The 17898-nt window shown below is 50.1% G+C and overlaps 1 protein-coding gene across 1 annotated transcript in view; it reads left to right on the top strand.

The window, feature by feature from the left end:
* LMO1 (LIM domain only 1) overlaps positions 1-17898 on the top strand; it is a 91828-nt gene that overhangs the window by 20622 nt on the left and 53308 nt on the right. The window contains 2 exon segments of the mRNA XM_069470558.1: positions 6287-6456; positions 11201-11386. Of these exon segments, the coding sequence (XP_069326659.1) occupies positions 6287-6456; positions 11201-11386 (356 nt within the window).

Raw genomic sequence — 17898 nt, 5'->3', positions numbered from 1 at the left:
CTCTCAGCTTGTGGACCCTATGCCACCCAGGTACTATACATTTGAATTTCATACCTGCTTCTTGCCCATTCCCAGGGTTTCAACTTCTCATGGACTTTTATTTTTCTCCATTTACTGTCCCAGGCATACAATATGTTTTCTTGTTGCTCCCTGGGTTTGTGGGTTTAGTTTTTCTAGTTCCATTTTTATATAGATGGCAGCATTCAGTGCTCCCAGACACATACAAGGGACTTAGTTCCAGCTCTGTGCTTTTCATGGGCAAGAGGCTAAATCTCCAGTCTCTGCTTGGATCTTAAGACCCCAGCCACCAGCTCCTGTGACTTATATTAGTATTTGTGTTTGAACTTCCTGTAAGTCCACTAGCAGCAGCACGGGACACTACAGCATCACTTTTTGCTTACCATCCTAGCAAGAAATACACTCTGTTTCTGGTCCTGAGGATTTCCTTTTCTTGTTTTCATGTGGTGCTAAATTGGAAATTCCCATTCACTTGATTATCTTTATTTTTGTTAAGAAATGTAGTTTGTTTGTTTGTTTATTTAGTGACAGAGTCTCACTCTGTTGCCCTGAATAGAGTACAGTGGCGTCAGCCTAGCTCACAGCAACCTCAAACTCCCGGACTCAAGCAATCCTCCTGCTTCAGCCTCCCAAGTAGCTGGGACTACAGGCACGCATCACGATGCCCGGCTAATTTTTTTTATTTTTAGTAGAGATGGGGTTTCGCTCTTGCTCAGGCTGGTCTCGAATTCCTGACCTCAAGCAATCCTCCTGCCTTGGCCTCCCAGAGTGCTAGGATTATAGGCATGAGCTACTGCGCCCGGCCAAGAGGTTTAGTTTAAACTAAAGAAGTTATTAATAGTTTCTTTTAAAAAGTTAGATTCTTTTAAACATGTAAAATATAGGTATCATTATTTTTATAGTTAATATTTAATTGAATTTACTAACATGTTTTTATCATTTCCTGTGGTCATCTATATCTTCTTGCACCCCATTTGCTTTCTTTGTGTCTACTTTTCTTCTTACTAAGGGGACGTTCTTATTTCAGTGAGGGGTAACTGAGGTATATTACCTTAGTCTTTGTACATCTATAAGGGCCTTTATTTTGTCTGTACTTGTGGATAATAAATTAGCAGGGTATAAAATTCTAGATTGATTGTTGTTTTTCCTCAGAACCTTGAAGATATTATTTCATGTTCTTCTGGCATCTACTGTTGGTAAAGCTAACCCTGCTAATTGGTTCTAATTTTATTTTTCTTGTCATCTGTCTCTTCCTTCTAGTAGCTTTTTAAATAATCTTTTAAAATGACCTCTTGAGGTTCTGTAGTTGCACTATAATGTTTCTAGATGTGGATCTATTGTCATTTTTGTAACCCAATACACTGGAAAGATTTTTAAATCTGAAAACTCACATTTTTCTTCAATTTTGGGTAATTCTTGGCAATAATCACTTTACAAATCACTTCTATACTATTTATTGTCTTCTTTTGTAACTTTTATTAGATGCGTGTTGGAGCTCTTCAATCTAACTTCCGGGTTTTTTAGTTGCATATATGTGTATACACACACACACACACACACACACACGCACTCTTAAACTCGGTCTCTTTGTAATAAATTTGTGGGAATTTCTCCAATAGTACCTTCCAACTCAATTCTCTGTTTTTCTCTTTAAATGTGCCCAGTCTGGAGCTTCTTCCATCTATTGAACATTTAATTTCAATGATTATATCATTCCTTTTCCAGATTTTTCATTGATTCTTTTTCATATCCACTTGTTATTTCTGCCAATTTTTATTTTGTAACATTTTTTGTTTCCTTTTAATGAGACTTTTAACATTTTATCTCTTTGAACTACCTAACATGCTTAAAGTCTCTGTCACACTCTTCTGTCAAATTGATTTTATCTAGAATGAATTTCTGTTTGGATTGCTGATTTTTTTCTTTGCAATAAATCCCTTCATATATCTTGGAATATTGATTCGTAGGCTCATTTTAGGTGGGGATTTATTTTCTCCCTCTCCTTCCTTTCCTCCTCCTTTGCATTCTCCTCCTCCTTTTCATCTTCTCTCTTCTCTGTTTTCACTCATTCCTCTCCAGAACCAGGTCTCATAATAGTAGTTTGAAGTTGCTTGCTTGGATATAGTGGGGATATCACACCCATGGTTACAGAATCAGCAGGCGGCCAGCTTTTGTTCCTGACCACACAGTTGCGTCTTTATTCCTTCCATTGCTTAGGAGCACCTTAGTTCCTTTTAACCCACTGGGGCTGGACTGCTTGGTGCTAGACTCAGAACCCAGCAAAATTATGACTTTGGTTCCATTTATCTTTTTAAACTTCTACTCCATTTCTGGCTCATGGTGGTATCAATCTTACTTTTGAACATGGCTGTGAACTTTCATTTTCTCTTTATATAATTTACTGTCATTGTTTCCTGTATAGACCAGATCAGGTGATCAAAGTGTGCACCAAATGTATCATTCTGAAGTTGGTAATTCCCCATCTCTATTCAGAGAAAGTGGATAAAGAGTGTGATGGGTCCAGCTCATGTCACTGGTCCAGGGTGTACAGTATGATGACTGGTTCACCCTGGGTCATGTCGTGAGGGTGGCTCCCAGGGCACCTGGACTGATAGCCTCATCATGGCCACATGGGGCAGAAAGAGTGGTTTCCAAAGGAAAGGAGAAACCGTTCACTAAAGAAAGGAGATGGGGTTATGGGCTGAGCAGAACACAATCATGGCCACCACCGTCCACACCGAGAACCATTCTCATGATCTGGAGCCCCTGGAAAGCTGAGACTTACCCTGTTGTTTCCATGTCAACACTCTGAGTGCCCATCGGAGGGCCGAGTGCAAGTAGGAGCTTGGCTGGACTGACAGGAGAAAGCATTGGTGCAGCAGGGGAGAGAACCAGCCGGGGAGAGCCCCCACCCCCAACCTTTTCTCCAAGGATAACAGAGGCTGAGAAGCAGGGCAACAGCCTCAGTCATTGGAAAAAGATCCCTCAATTGAGACATTTTCTTCACTTTTCCTCAAGCCCCAGAGATATGTAAGTGGACAAAGAGACCAGTGGTTCCAAAATTAAGGGAAGAGGCGCCTGGAGCTGAGCTGAGGGCCCAGATGCCGTCTTGTCTTCATCACAGGAACAAGCACTTGTTTAAGCCCTGGTTGAATGACCAACCCAGAGTCATGGGACGCTGGGTGGGGGGACAGGGGTCTGGTGAGAGGACAAGTGGGCCACGGGTCTTGGCACAGACACACAAGGCACAGACCTCTGCTGCCCACACGGGGGGTCTTGGGCAGGGGGAAGCTTGGGGAAGATTGGGGGGCTCTCAGATGGGGCTCCTGGGTCAGCTTCTATGCTGCACCCCCAGGCCCCTGGTTCAAGGCCTGCTCAGTACTGCCACTGCTGCAGTCCCAGTTAATGGCATCTTTCATTTCATTTAGAGCTTGATTTGTTTACAAACTAATAAATATGATTTATAAAATGTGCCCATGGTTTGCTAATTACTGCACATATGGCGTTTTCATTTTGTAAAACTGGCATTTGCATTCTTTGTAGATTATGACTTTGTGTCCCCAGTGCTAATTAGTCTGATTAGGCAGATAACTTCTCTGTTACTAGGCTGAGAGGCCGAAGGCTGAGGCATGGGGGGTGAGGGGGGTGGGGCTGTGGCTGGCCTGGCAGGGAGGAGCCAAGGAGGACCCAGGACTTTGCTGGGGACCCTGGAATGTCAAGCAGCCCATTTTATGTCCTTTCCCAAATCCAATTAAGCACAGTTCGTTAGCACAAATTTCTTAATCAGGCCTAATCTTCCCACTGAATGCACAATTTCTGAATTGTCACAGAGCTGGGTCAGCCTATGGAGAATGGAGAGGATAGCGGGGCCTTTGGCAGGAGAGCAAAGGGACAGTGGGCTACCGGGCCCTTCCCATTGGGCCAGTGGAAGGATGCACAGTGCTGGGCTTGTCCACAACCCAAAACTTTGGATGGCCAAAGGGGATCCCCAGGCCTCTAGGCCAATTTATGAGCCTCAGATGGGAGGTTCCTCCAAGTGGTCCAGTCCAGAGGATCTGCCTTTAGGCCCTGGGAAAGCCTTGGGGACAATGCTTCTAGCTCCAGCGGGGGAGCAGGTGGGAGACAGAGCACCAGGTTCCAACATGTTGGAAGTGGGTCCCGGCAGAGCCACCTGCCTTTAAATGAGGAGTAAATGCAGCCATATTTGGGGATGAAGGCCTCTCTGGTTTTCTGGGATGTGTAACCACTGAGGTTCTTGTGAAATAAAAAGGAGGAGAAAGGAAGACCCCTACAAATGACTGGTATTGGATCTCTTGCCAATCTTGGTAAGCCTAGCTGGCACCAGATTTAATTTATGTCGGAAAAATAAGAAAACATGCCATGGCTTGAGCCCCAAGTGCAACAGAGCAATTTGTACCTGCTTGAGGACCTCTAAGGGAAATGACATCCCTAAAGCTTTAAAGTGTGGTGGCACACATCTTTGGAGCGTTCTTCCCAGAGACTGTTATATTTTAATCAGCACTTAGAAAAGAGACCCCATTGATGCATATGCAGTGGTGGGAGTGCAATGGACGTGCAGTGGAATTAAGGGCTGTGGGCTCTGGACAGGGCAGGCAAAGGTTTCCCATGGACTCTGAGGGCACTCAGCAGAGGCAGTTCTTGGGCCCCAGCCTCCCTACCGTAGCCCCACAACCAAACGTGTTGAAAGAGCCTGATCACACATTGTCCACTCTCCTTCCTCCCTTGGAACACCCCTCGCCTCTCCTCACATGGCTGGCTCCTTCCCACCTGCGAAGGCTCGGGAGGTCTTCATCCCTAGCTGTGCTCCCTGTGATTTTCCTGTCACAACACTTAATACACTGTGATGCAATGACTGTTTTCCTGTCTTCTCAGATTCATGAGCAACTTGAGGGCAGAACTGTGGTCTCCTTGCTCTCTGCTGTCACCTCATGTAGCTGAACTTGCTGGAAGGATGGAAAGATGGATGCATGGAGGGATGATCTCTATAGGCTCTTGAAACCATCTCCTCCTGCCTTTCTCCTTGCTTGGTCCTGGGGCTTGAAAGGGCCAGTGCAGGAGAGGGATGGGGTGGGGTTAGGGTAGCACCTTTCACTTGGGCACTGCTTCTTTGTCTCTTTGGGCAGGGTAGGGTAGGAGGCCTCACCGTCCCAGGTAGGGAGGCACTAAGGTCCCAGGATCACCTGGGCCCTGGTTGGCCTCCCTCATGGAGTCAGGAACCTAGGAGGATTGTCAGACATGCTATGGGTCTGGGAAGTTCTCAGGGAAAAGTCCTGACCTTGGAAGACAAAGACCTCAGATCTGGTCCTGTTTGACTTTGGAAGGGTTGCTTTCCCCGTCTGAGCTTTGATTTTCTCCTGTGAAGAGCAGGGATCAAATAGCCAGCCAGGCTCCCGTCCTGAACAATGTGATGATGGAAGTAACTGTAGACAGGAAGGGACCAGTGTGCGCATGTGTGTTTGTGTGTGCATGTGCACATGTACGAATTCGTGAGTGTGTGTACATATGTGCAGGGAAGGGGAGCAAGGGCAGAGCTGCCCTGGCAAGGCCAGTCCTGTTGGTGGCCTTCAGGAGAACAGTGCTTTGCTTAGTGGTCAGGTGTTTGCTCGGGACTCCGAGCGCTGGGCCTGAGCCCCTCCCCGCCTCCCAGAGTTTGCTGTGGGGGAGGCACTGTAAGAGGATTGCCATGGCCCATCCATTTGAATTTCACAACCAGCATCCTAGTGTAGGGATGTGATTCTTTCTCTTTCTTCAAAAAGTCTTAGTGCATTCTGCTTTAAAATTGTTTTGAAGTAATAAAGAGATTTTCACAGGCAACGAACAAGTCTCTGGACAGACTTAATCAGAGGCCAAAACCCAGAGACGGGGATTTACCTCCCATAATGACTCCTTTCAAGTGAGACAAATGGAAGCCCAGCTTCCACTCCTGAAGGGGACCAGCAGAGGGGCAGGAGACAGCACCCCGGAAGCCCCTGCTCCACACCCCAGAAGCCTTGTTTATGAACAAATTCAGGCCAGCGGCTCCACAAACCTCCACAAACCCCACTTCAACAAGCTGCTGGTGCCACCTTGGCCGTGCCCTATTGCACCTGCTGTCTTCATGGAGGGTCTGGCTCCAGCCTACCTCAGGGGTCTGCGCCATCACAGTCAAGGCTGGGGAGGGACAGTAAAGCTGAAAGCCACAGAGCAAGTGTTAAGGGGACAGGGCAGAGGGCCAGAAACCACGAGCCCAGGTCAGACCTTCTCCCAGGTGCCAGACCTACACGTACAACCACTTCCTGGACACCGTGGATATCCCACAGGTGCCTCCAATTCTCTGTGTCCACAACCAGACTTCCTACCAGTCCCCAGACCTGTCCTACCTCCTGTACCCTCCCGTCAAGATGGCATCACCCCTTCTAGACAAGGGGGCAGAGCCAGGTGGCCCCTGGGAGTAGCATAGGGGATGCTCACTCCCCAGAGAGCCCCCTGCCTCAGAGAGGGGCCGGCAGGTGAGCTCCACCTGAACACAAGTCACCACCCACCCCCAGCTGGGGACCGGGCTGACTGAGTCTTCACCACAGCCAGTGCCAGCGAATGGAAGGATGAAGGGTCCACAGACAGCCCCCAGGAGACCCAGCTTCCCTCTTCCCCTTCATTCCCTTCAAGGTCTTCCCAGGGACTAAAACTGAGTCTTCCATGATTTGGGTGCACATTAATTTGTGTGTCCACTTTGGCCTTCTCCTCTTTAGATTATGCCGAATGGGTGGGGTGATAACACACACTTTCGCACAAGCACCCACATACCTGCCTATACTCACCACACGCACCCCCCACATATGTGCACAGGTGCCTACACAGCTCCCCCTAAACACAGGTAGACATCAGGAACAGACATAGCTGAGCAATTGTGCATCCACATGTGCACACAAAGGTAAACCTCATGCACTGGCCTTGGAGTCCCATTTCGCAGGTCAGGGTGAAAGAGCAGGATGTGGGCCCATAGTGAATGATACTCCCAAATTTCTAGATAGCATCTTGAGACGAAAGGAAAAAGGAGATGATGGCACCTCTTTCTTCAGCTGGGGCCAATAGCCCCAGTGGCCTCTGTTGGCTGCTCACATATAGGTCATGGGCCACATGCTGCCCTGGCAGTTGGTCAAAGTTCCTGCCACTGGAAGCAGAAGGGCTCCCTACCCAGGCATGCACTGAGGGCATCTTACGTGTCTCAAGTCGCTTCTCAAGCCTTTGGGAGCAGCTATCGTATCATGGGAAAAGGGCTCGCTGGGTTGGACCTGAGTGTTGTTTCTAAGATGCCTGTTTTCATGCTGCGTAACCTTGAGCACATCACTTAACTTCTCTGGACTTCAGGTTCCCCATCTGTAAGGTGGGGACAGAGACGCCTGCCTATCTACTTCCAGGGATGATGTGAATCAATGACAGTGGAAGTTCTTCAAAGCTGCAAAGACTTGTATAAATTTGAGAGGTTATTAATACGTTCTTCTGCCTCCAAAGCTGGCCTTCCCCGAGGAGACAATGCAGTGTTTTTGAACATGGAGCGAATTCCCCAAACTGTGCCCTCCCCCTCTCCAGTATTTCTGCCTTGGGTTGTCAAAAATGGTAATCTTCTCTCAGGCCTGAAATTATGAGCCTGCTTTATTGGTCAAAGGCCATAATAATTTGAGCTCTTATTTTATAAACTCATTTCTGCACAGTGATATCCTGATAGGAGCAGGAATAATAAATCACAAACATGTCCCCCAAGATTGCATTGTAAATGTCAAACTAGACAGGAAATTGTAATTAAAGAAAGGAAATTGCTACAAAGAAGCACTTGATTTTAAAATGAGCCAAGCATAGAATTTTCTAAGCATTTAATTATAGTCCAATTTCAACTGACTTGGCTTTTGCAGTCATATTTCTTATTATAACTCTTCTACATAATAACCAAATCTCCCTGCTCACATAGGGCCAGCCCGTCAGAGGGTAAGGACACTGCATAAGTACAGGGATTAGGAACTTTATAGGGACAGTAATCATGGCAGAGGCTGAGAAGATGGACACAGGTGTTGGGATTTTAAATCAACCATAGTCGAATTTCCAGCCAACAGGGGGAACAACCTAACCCTGTGTGGGAGCAGATTTGGCCTGACTTCAATGAGAAGTCACTCAATGAGAAACTCATGCAGGCATTTGCTTCTGTTGGGAGAAGAGAGGCCCAGGCTTCCATGATCTGTTCCTTAGCCCCTCAAACACGCATAGGAACAGCCCCCACCCAATCCAGCTACGTATGGGCCACACTTTGCCCAGGCTTGTAACTTTGGGCACAGTCCAACATCCACATCTTGCTTCTGCATGCTGGGCAGTTTGGAGACATACTCACCCAGGTGTGCTGCAGGCAGAGGCCTTGGAGGCAGGAGAGCAGAGTGGCTAAGCAGGTGGGACATGGTACCAGACAAGCTGAGTTCAGATCCTAACTCCAACACTTACTGTGAGTTGGGCTAAGTCATATAACCTCAATGAGCCTCAATTTATTTGTTTGTAAAATGGGTATAATGATAGACTCATCTCATACTTGAATTAGTAAGTGCCTGGTACATGGTTAACATTCATAACTGGAAGTGATTATATTTATTACGGCTGAGTCTGTGCTGTGTCCAAAGAGGAAGACGGGGGAATTGATGGGCTATCTTGATTGATGTGGGCGGCACACTAGATGGAGCTGAGCCAGTGCAATGGGTGGTAGATGTGGGAAATGGGGGTGGTGAGGGATGACTGGGGGCACTTTTTTGCTACCCCGCATGATGAGGAATGATCATACCACATCAAGAAGTCTTTGCTGGCCCAGGAGTGATCCCCAAAGTACCTGCCCTTGGGTCTTCTTGTCTCTCCATCAAATTTATAGGGCCCAGAAACTGGTTAGCATCTGGTTCAACACCTGGTCCATAGGGGCTGCTGTTGCAGCTGGGACCATGTTGTCCTGCAGGCTTAGCCTCTTCCACACAGGAGGGGCAGAAAGACTCAGAACCAGGGGATCTTTCTTTCTAGAGTCCTCCTCTCTCTTCAGACAATTCGGGTTGTGGGCAGCAAACTGGGTAAAGTCTGACACCAGTGGAACAGCCTGGTGTCAAAGCCCTGCTGCTATCTCAGTGGAAACATTGTCCACGAAGGCACTGTGAATGGGGGTCCAGCAGGTCTGATTCTTGTGCTTATTTTGCGTTACACAAGCACCAGGGAGTGCTATTTACACAGATTACAATATGAATGCCCCCTCTTGGAATTGTGTAGTGTACAAATTCCACAACTGAACATGGTTAACCTAGACTCTGGGCCAAGAGATAAACTGGAGTTAGATTGATAGGGGATAACAGGGTCAGGTTGGACAAACAGAACAGTTTGAAGATTAGGACTTGAAGTGAAGAATTGAAGATCCTGGGAATGCAACTAGAAACCAAGGGAGCAAAGTTCCAGAGAACTACAAAGGTGTGCCTAGAACCATAGGTACAGGGAAGGGAAACTGATGGATTCTATTTCCTATATACCTCTGCTATATGACGTTTATCTCATCCCTGTCCCCAGAGAAGCAAGGAAGCATTGAGTCAAGCACCCACCAGCCCTTCAGCAGAGTACCCCCATCTCAACTGGTGATGAGTCAAATGCAGAGGTCACAGCACATGGGGCAGACAGTGTGTGTGTGGCTGGCTACATAGGATCGGATTCCTGGGCTGTGGCCTCCTGGAGGAATGCTTCATGGCAGAATGCTGTGGAGGTGGTCACAGAGAGAGTGAGTTTGAGTCTTGTAGGCACCCATGGGGAAAGGCAGTCTAAGGAGGTGGGACAACCTGGGTAAAGGTTCATTCATTCAAAAAGTATTTATTGTACCAGGTACTGTTCTGGGCAGTGGGGATACTTGAATGTACAAAATTAACAAAAATCCTTGCCCTCCTGAGGTTTCCGTTCTAGTGGGAAGGGAAAGATAACAATTACTACAACACACAAATTATACAATATGTCAGAAGGCGATAAGTGCTATGGAGAAAAACAAAGCAGGGAAGGGAAACGGAGTGTTGGGCAGGAGTTACAATTTTGAATAGAGTGGCCAGAGACCTTCCTGGGAAGGCAGTATTTGAGGCAAGACATGAAAGAGGTAGAGGAGCAAGGCAAGCAGATGCACAGAAGAAGGGCATCCCAGGCAGAAGGAAGAGGCAGTGCAAAGGCCCTGAGGCACATTCGAGGGACAGCCATGAAGCCATTGTGGAGTGAGAGGGCACGCAGTAGGAGAAGAGGGCACCAGGCTGCACAGGGCAGGTGATCGTAAGGACCCGAACATGATCGGGATCTTTCTGACTATGTCACTGGGAACAGATAGGAAGGGGCCAGGGACGGAAGTGGAGAGAGTCTGGGTTCACATCCTAGCTTGGCCGCCTACTAGCCATGTAACCTCAAGTGAATACTTAACTCATCTGGATCTCAGTTTTTTAACGGCAACCTGGCGATTGATAATAGTGTCAATTTCACAGGATTATTACAAGGTGCAAAATATTGAAGTCACTTAGAATATTTCTAATGTAACCATCCAGGGGAATGTTGCAGAGCAGAGTGCTGTGGGAGGTGGTCACAAAGAGAACATTTTAGGTGAATTTACTATGCACCTAAATGGTGGCCTGTAGCACGTGCTACATGAGTGTCAGCCACTACTCTTTTTAAAAAGGTAGGAGCAGATCAGACCTCCCGTCATAAAGCCGGGCCAGGCTGGCAGGGGGTCTGAGGGATGGAGGGTGGCCTGTTGGCAGGGAGGGGGCTTTTTAGTCATTCAGGAGAGAGAGGAGGTAGCCTGGACTGAGGGTCAGGGTGAGAGGCGAGGGTGGGGAGAACTAGGAGGACTTGAGAGAAAAGTGTGAGGTGAATTTGGTGACGGTCTGATGGGGGAAGTCGAGGGAGATGGTAGAGGAATGAGATCAGGCCCTTCTCGTGGCTGATGGGCTCCTGCAGCCGCCTCCTCATCTCTCCCCTCTGAAGCCTCTTGTTCCCCTTTCTTCTTAGACCGATCAGTCCTTCGCTTGAGCAGAGACCCCCTAGAGATCAAGTTCACACTGAGCTTGGGAGTTAAGGCCCTTCCCACTCTGGCTCTGGCCAGCTGCATCTCCCACTGCCCCCTTCAAGCCCCCGTGCTCCATCCCTACAGACCCTGCCTCCATTCCAGCCTGCTCCACGCCCCCAGCCCCTGTCCTCCAGGGGCAGCTCCCCAAGGCCCACGTCTCTTGCCAGCGACTCGGGGCTGCCTCCTGGGGCCACAAGCCCCACCAGTGGTTCGTGATTCATCGGCATTCCTGCCTCAGTAAAGGGCTCTCTGGCTGGTACTTCCCCACGGGTGACGGGCCCCTCCTGCTCAGTGTCCTAGGTGGCTGCATCATGGAGGGAGCCTGCCCTCTGCCCTAGGGGCATCTGTCTGGGACCAGCAAGGGCCCATTTGTGACAGTCAGCTGTTGCTCAGGACTATAACTTAGTGCCCCATACTTTGTGACCCTTTGGTCAAGAGACCACAAAGGCTTCTTCTGTGGAGAAAGACCTTCAGGAAAGGACCCCAAATTCTCAGTTATGATGACATTTTAGTGGAGGAACTCCAGGCACTGGGAGAGGTGGCCAGGCCAGCCAGCAGAGGCAGCCCACCTGGCCCGCCCCAGGGCACTCCAAAGCCATTCTTCCCTGAATGAGAGAGAGGGTCCTCCAGCTGCCGGGGCGTGCAGTCTCGCCAGGGCTTTCTCTCATGCTGGCCAAGACATGAGACCATATCTGCGCTTTTCATCCTGGCCTCCAAGGTCCCTGCCATCACCACTGCTGCCCACGGAGAACCCTGTAGCCTGGCGGTGCCTTACCCTGCTCCTGTCCCAGTGGGCCCACCTCCCTGCCTCACTCACCCCTGCACTCCACCTTCCTAGCCAGCCCCTGCAGCCCTCATCTGGGAGTGGGTCTCCCTGACCTCGTCTCTGCATCTCCCTCCTCTTTGCTCCCATGGATCCCCCTACCCCAACACACACACACACACACACACACACACACACACACACACGCACACACCTCTCAGGACAGAAAACCTCAGCTCCAAACCTCAGCCCTGCCTGCCCTGAGGCCTTCCACAGGGTCCTATCAGGCTTCCTCTAGGCCGTGAGCCCTCTGGAAACAGGGCCCACCTGCCTTTTCCTTCTCTGTGTCCCCTCACGGGACCTAAATCTGTGAGGTAGGTGCCCGGCCCACATTCACCTAAAGGAAGAAAGAGCAATTGTCCTCCTGAGGCCTCAGGCCCAGAGCCAGGGCCTGACTTGGAGCAGCAAACCTGATGGGGTCCTCGGGCAGCAGAAGCTGGTGACAGAGGATTTAGAGGGTCCCAAGGAGGCCCCTCATGGTGGACAAACAGGACCTTCAGCAAGAGGCCCCCAAGCCACGTCTAAGGGAAGAGCAACGTCCATTAAGTCCATTAACTTTAACACTGAAATCAATGTGGCAGCCACCAGAAGTAATTAGCGTAATTCACATTTCAGATCAGAAGATTTTTGAAAACCAAGTTTAATTATGTTGAAAAATGACAACTTCATTTTCTCTCCCTGGATAGGTTCCCCTGATGTTCCCCACACTTTCATTAAAAAGAGGACTGGTCACAGTTTTTTTTTTTTTTTAATGCCATTAAACAAAAGAAGTACTTTGGCTATTTCAGAGCTAATAAATTAGCTTGGGTGCCCACAACACAGTTCAAGTGGCTTTGAAATGTTTCCTTGCTTGTATGAGGACAGAGTGTGTGGTTTTAGGTCTGAGGGAATCCAGTTGGGGCTCTATGGTAGCCAGAGTGGCTCTAATAGATCACCAAATCCATTTTACAGATAAGAAAACTGAGTTCTAGCCAAGGGAGGAGACCTGCTCAAGGTCACCTTGTCCTGCCCCATGCCTGGTGCGAGGGATGCAGAGATGATCCCTGACATCAAGGAGTAGGCTGTGATGAGCTCAGTGCAGACCAACCTGGGGAGTTAAGAAAGCCTGGCTGGGGGAGGTGACATAGGATCCAAGTCTTAAAGGATCTAGGACTTAGCAGGAAGAAGAGGAGGCCGCCACTCCAGATGGGGAAGAGGTGAGAGCAAAGGCCCAGCAATGAGCAGGAGACCTGGAGTATACCTGGGCCTGAGTAGAGGATGCCCACTCAGGCTCTCACCTGGGGACATGAGGGCTGGGGATGCCACATCTCACTTCACTGTGACTTCCCAGACAGAGGCCTTCACATCCATGTGAGGATATTGGGGTTCCCAGTAAGTTAAAGATGGCAGCCAGGAAGCTACCTCGTGCCCACTTCATACCGTCCCATCAACATCCCATGCCCCACTGCCACCTTCCCATCATTCACTACTCCAGCCCCCTTCCAGCCATACTCCAGGCACCTGCCCCAACTCTGTCACCACCCTCAGATCTGGCCCACCCCCAACAGCTTAGCCTCATCACCCTTATTTTCAGCTCCCCTCAAATCGAATCTCGTGTCTAGCCTCTGGCCCCTCCAACAGATGCATGAACCTCCCCCACCCATGACTTGGTCCCATGTGTTTGTTTAAGAGGCTGCCATGGTGCTAATTGCCGTGTTTATCCCTGCTCACCAAATGCGCCCTGCTTTGCAGGCATTTGCTTGAGTGGCTGAGTGGCTCCCGATGCCTGGCCCGGCTTGCTTTTCTTTTGGGTGGGGGTGGTGGGAGAAAAGCATCCTTCTGACCTTTATTCCCAGCACTGCCTTTCTAGGGACACAGACTGGAACCAGAACTGGGGCCTGTCCCCACCCCTGTCCCTCCTCTCAAGAATGGGCCCTAGACTCTGGTGTGGTTCAGGAGAGTTTAGGTTTGTTGCTGGGGACTAAGGCAGCACTTCCCTCCATGGAATCGTGTCTCTGTTTTCCCAGCAACCCCCACGGCCAGAAAAGCAAGCATTAGCTCATTGGTTGTGCCGCCTGGCCTGCCCTGTTCTCTAAGTAAAGGAACAACCTAGATGAGAATGTTGTGCTTCGCTGGATCTCAGAAGATGAGGCAATAAATGTGAGCCATCCCAGCCTCCAGGGATCCCCAAGAGGGCTGCTCAGCCAGGCAGGCCCCCCGGCTCCCAGCACCCCCTGCCTTTGCCAAGCTGCTCCATTGTGTGGGCTTACAGGCTGGGGTGGGGGGCGGAGGGTCTTCTCATCATAGCCCCTTGCTGAAAGGCCCCACCCCCCTTCCCCTGGGCCCTACCAGCCAGGCCAGGGTCAATGGGATTAAAAGCTCAATTCACGCCAGTCAGTTCTCTGGTAACACGATTTCATTAGAGGCAGGCGGGGAGGAGAATGGACGGAAACAGCTGGTGTATAAATTATAAAGTCTACTTTGTACTGAGTGAGCACACCTTTCCCCAGCCACATGACTAATTAATGTGGCGGGGAGTGGACTTGAAGTCAAATTGCCTTTCCCCCTCTCTCCTGGGGCTTGGTTAACAACAGGTCCCTGCAAAGCCGGGAGAAGGGAAGATTATGCAAAGCTATCATCATATGAAAATAGCGTATTAACATACTGCCTGTGAGCTGTGTCCAATCAGTTCCCTCCCAGTGGCGTGTGTACGAAACAATTAGAATGGCATTTTTACCACGCTTCTTTAATACATTTTGGCATTAATATAATCAAGGAGTGGGGGCCCAGACATCTTGCAGGCGCAGTTTTCTGTAACACCCCTGGGATGTTGGTGGGGGTGGTTAAGTAGGATCCTGGGGGGGGTGGGGGTGGCACACAGGCTGGGATCCTTTGGACTAGAACCTCAGGCACAGTCCTCTGAGAGATGCCCTGGACTCTGCCAGCCACCCACAACCTCTGCCTGGGAGCAGAGGCTTCCTTCCCCCTGAGCAAGGGACCACAGACCCCCACGACTCCTCTGCTAGCAACGGCAAGAAGTTCCAGAGTCAGAGTGATCCTTTGGAACAACTGTCAATTATTTACTCCTCTGCTCAAATCTCCCGATGACTTCCAGTAAAAGGCACACTCCTCCCCAGGGCCATGATGGAGCCCCTGCCTACCTCTCCAGCTCCCTAAGCCTGGCTTCCACCTCATGCGCCAGCTTCGGCCACTCCAGCCTTCTTTCTGTTCCTCAAACACACTGAGGAAGCTCCTGCCTTAGGGCCTTTGTCCTTGCTCTTTCCTTCGCCTGGTGTGATTTTCCTTTTTGTACTGCAGGTCTCAGCTCCTCGGAGAGGTGTTCCCTGACCAGCCCAATCCATCAGCTTCCCCCAGTCACCATCTGCCTATTGGTTTTGTTTCCTTCACAGGCCTTGTCACAATGACCTCAATTGTCTTGCATCTGGATTTATCCCTGGCTCGTTTGCTGCTTCCAACTAGAATGGAAGCTCCTGAGGGCGGGGCCCTGTCTGGTTGGTCGCTGCTGCATTCCCAGAACTATAGTGGCAACTAGAATATAGTAGGAGCTTGGCAAATGTTTTTTGGATGAGTGAACGAATTAATGAAAGACTCCAGCCCTGGCATCTGGAAGCTCCAGGGAACCAGCAAAACCTGGTGGGGATCCTGGCTTTGCTGCCATCTCCCTTTGGGGCCTTGGACAACCAGATTCCCTCTCTTACCAGCCAAGCCTTCATCCAGCACCTGCTGATTGCCTAATCTTGAAGAACCGGGAGAAGTAGAAACCAGATGCAGTTCCTGCCCCGAGGGGCTCAATGCCTAATTGGAGAAACAAGTCTCAATATGAGAACAGAAAACCCAGCTCTCTAAGTCAGGACTTGAACACAGGAGTGCAAGGGGGTGAAAGGTGGGAGTCGAGGGCCTGGGGCCAGTTTTATTCCTGATGGTTGTGTGACCTCAGACCAGTTGTTGAACCTGTCTGGACCTTAGTTTCCTCATCTGTAAGGCAGATCATAGTCAAAGCCATTCTTGGAGCTTACTGTGTCTAATTGCCCATTTCAGAGATGGCAAAGTGAGGCCCAGGAGGAGGACAAAGCCTTGCCTGGGTCACAGGGTGAGTTAGTGTCAAAGCCAGGACCAATGCCCAAACCAAGGTCTGTGTGTTTCATTGGGGTGACAGCCTGTCTGCTTCGCTCTGCCACCAGCCTCCTGAGCAGATCCAGCTTCTCCAGGGGTCCAGCTGGCACCTGCCTCTGACCCCACAGCCAGAGAAAGAGCCAAGAGCCCTGAGCATGCTCCTCCTTCCCTCATAACAGGTGGGGACCGTATCCAAGGGGATGCATCTCTAGGCCAGGAGCCCCTTGGGCCTGGCCATGAGACACTGGAAAGTGGCCTGTTGCCACTCCCCAGATTTTGTATGAACCAAGCCTCATTTCTGTGTGCAAGACCCAGCACCAATAGGCCTGGCTCGAGCACTTCCTCCCTTAACCTGCTCTGACACCCCTGGGAGCTCACCTCACTGAACACTGGTGTCCAAACCCAACATAACCAGCAGTGTTCACCAAGTACCTGCCACATGCCAAGCCCTGTCCTGGGGGCCGGAGATGCAGGAGAGAAAAGGCAGACATGGTTCTCCCCACAGAGCTTCCACGTCATGGAGACAGACTGGCACTGCTGCCACTCCTGCATAACTACTATAAAAATTTGGGTAATAATAAGTACTACAAATACATGTATAGCAGGGGAAGAGGACAGAAGGGAGGGCTGATGGATCAGGTGACATGTGGACAGAGACCTGGACGAACTGTTGGGTCAAGGAATGCGCACGAGGTGGAGAGCAGGCATTGGGAACAGAAAGCCCAGTGGCCTGAGCTGCGAGGACAGTTGGCATATTTGGGGAACAGCAAGGTGGCCTGTGTGTGGGAACAGAGTTAGCTGGTAAAGAGGTTGAAGGGAGACAAGGTCGGAGGAGGTTAGGTGGAGGGAACAGGGATGGGAAGGATCGAGTAGAGACCCTGGAAAGGACTTCAGGTTTCACTCTGTGAGACATAGGAAGCTATTAAGGAATGACATGATGTGACATATATTTTAAAAATTACTCTGGCTGCTGTGGGTGAAATGGTCTGGAAGGGGGACACACAGAAGGTGGCCAGGAGACTGCTGCACCAATCCAAGCAAAGAATGATGGAATGTTAGATTAGGGCCTCCATGGTGAGAAGCAAATGGAATCTGCATATATTTTGAAGGTACAACTGACAGGGTTTGCTTTTGAGTCATGCATGGGGGTGCAGGGCAGAGAAAGACAGAGAGACAGAGAGAGAGAAGAGAAACTCTGAAGGTCTTGAGGCAAAGGTCCCCTCTGGAAGGAGTGAGGCTGCTTCCTGGCCAGATGCAGGTGAGCCTGGCAGAGCACATCCTTGGACATGTTTCCTTCCAGCCTTCAACCACCCCAAGAATGGCAGGGCCATGTTGTCAGCTTGCCCAGGGCACACAGAATAAGAGGCCCCTTTAGGATGCAAACCGAATCTCCTGACTGAGTCCATGCTGTCTGCAGTAAGCGCCATCTTCCCAAGGCCTCAACCGGGTCTCATTCTGTGAACCTCTGTCCTCATTCCCTCTAGGGTCCTATCCTGCCCTCCCCTGAGGGCACAGGGACTGTGGCGGCTGCTTCAGGGCAGGACTAGCAGTCTTCCAGAGATGAGGAGCATGTCTAGCCTCCTTCCCCCTGATTAGGGGAATCCCACAGGCGGGAGGGACAGCTGGGGACAGATATCCATTCCTGCGCCTCACACATTCCTGCACCCATCAGCTAGGTGTCTGACCCTGATGCCCAGTGACCCTCGCATGGCCCTTTGGTAGAGGCTTCCTGGGCTTCACCTAGCCCAGCACCCCAGGCAGCACACGGCTCACCCCGCAGTGCAGTTCATGCCTGCAGCAACCTCAAGCTGGAGACCTGTCATAGTAAATGCTGGTGTTTCCATGG

This window comes from Eulemur rufifrons, chromosome 6 (genome assembly GCF_041146395.1).
Source record: "Eulemur rufifrons isolate Redbay chromosome 6, OSU_ERuf_1, whole genome shotgun sequence".
NCBI classification, from domain to species: domain Eukaryota; kingdom Metazoa; phylum Chordata; class Mammalia; order Primates; family Lemuridae; genus Eulemur; species Eulemur rufifrons.
Note: the sequence above shows the minus strand (reverse complement) of the source record. Positions and strands in the feature narration are given on the sequence as shown.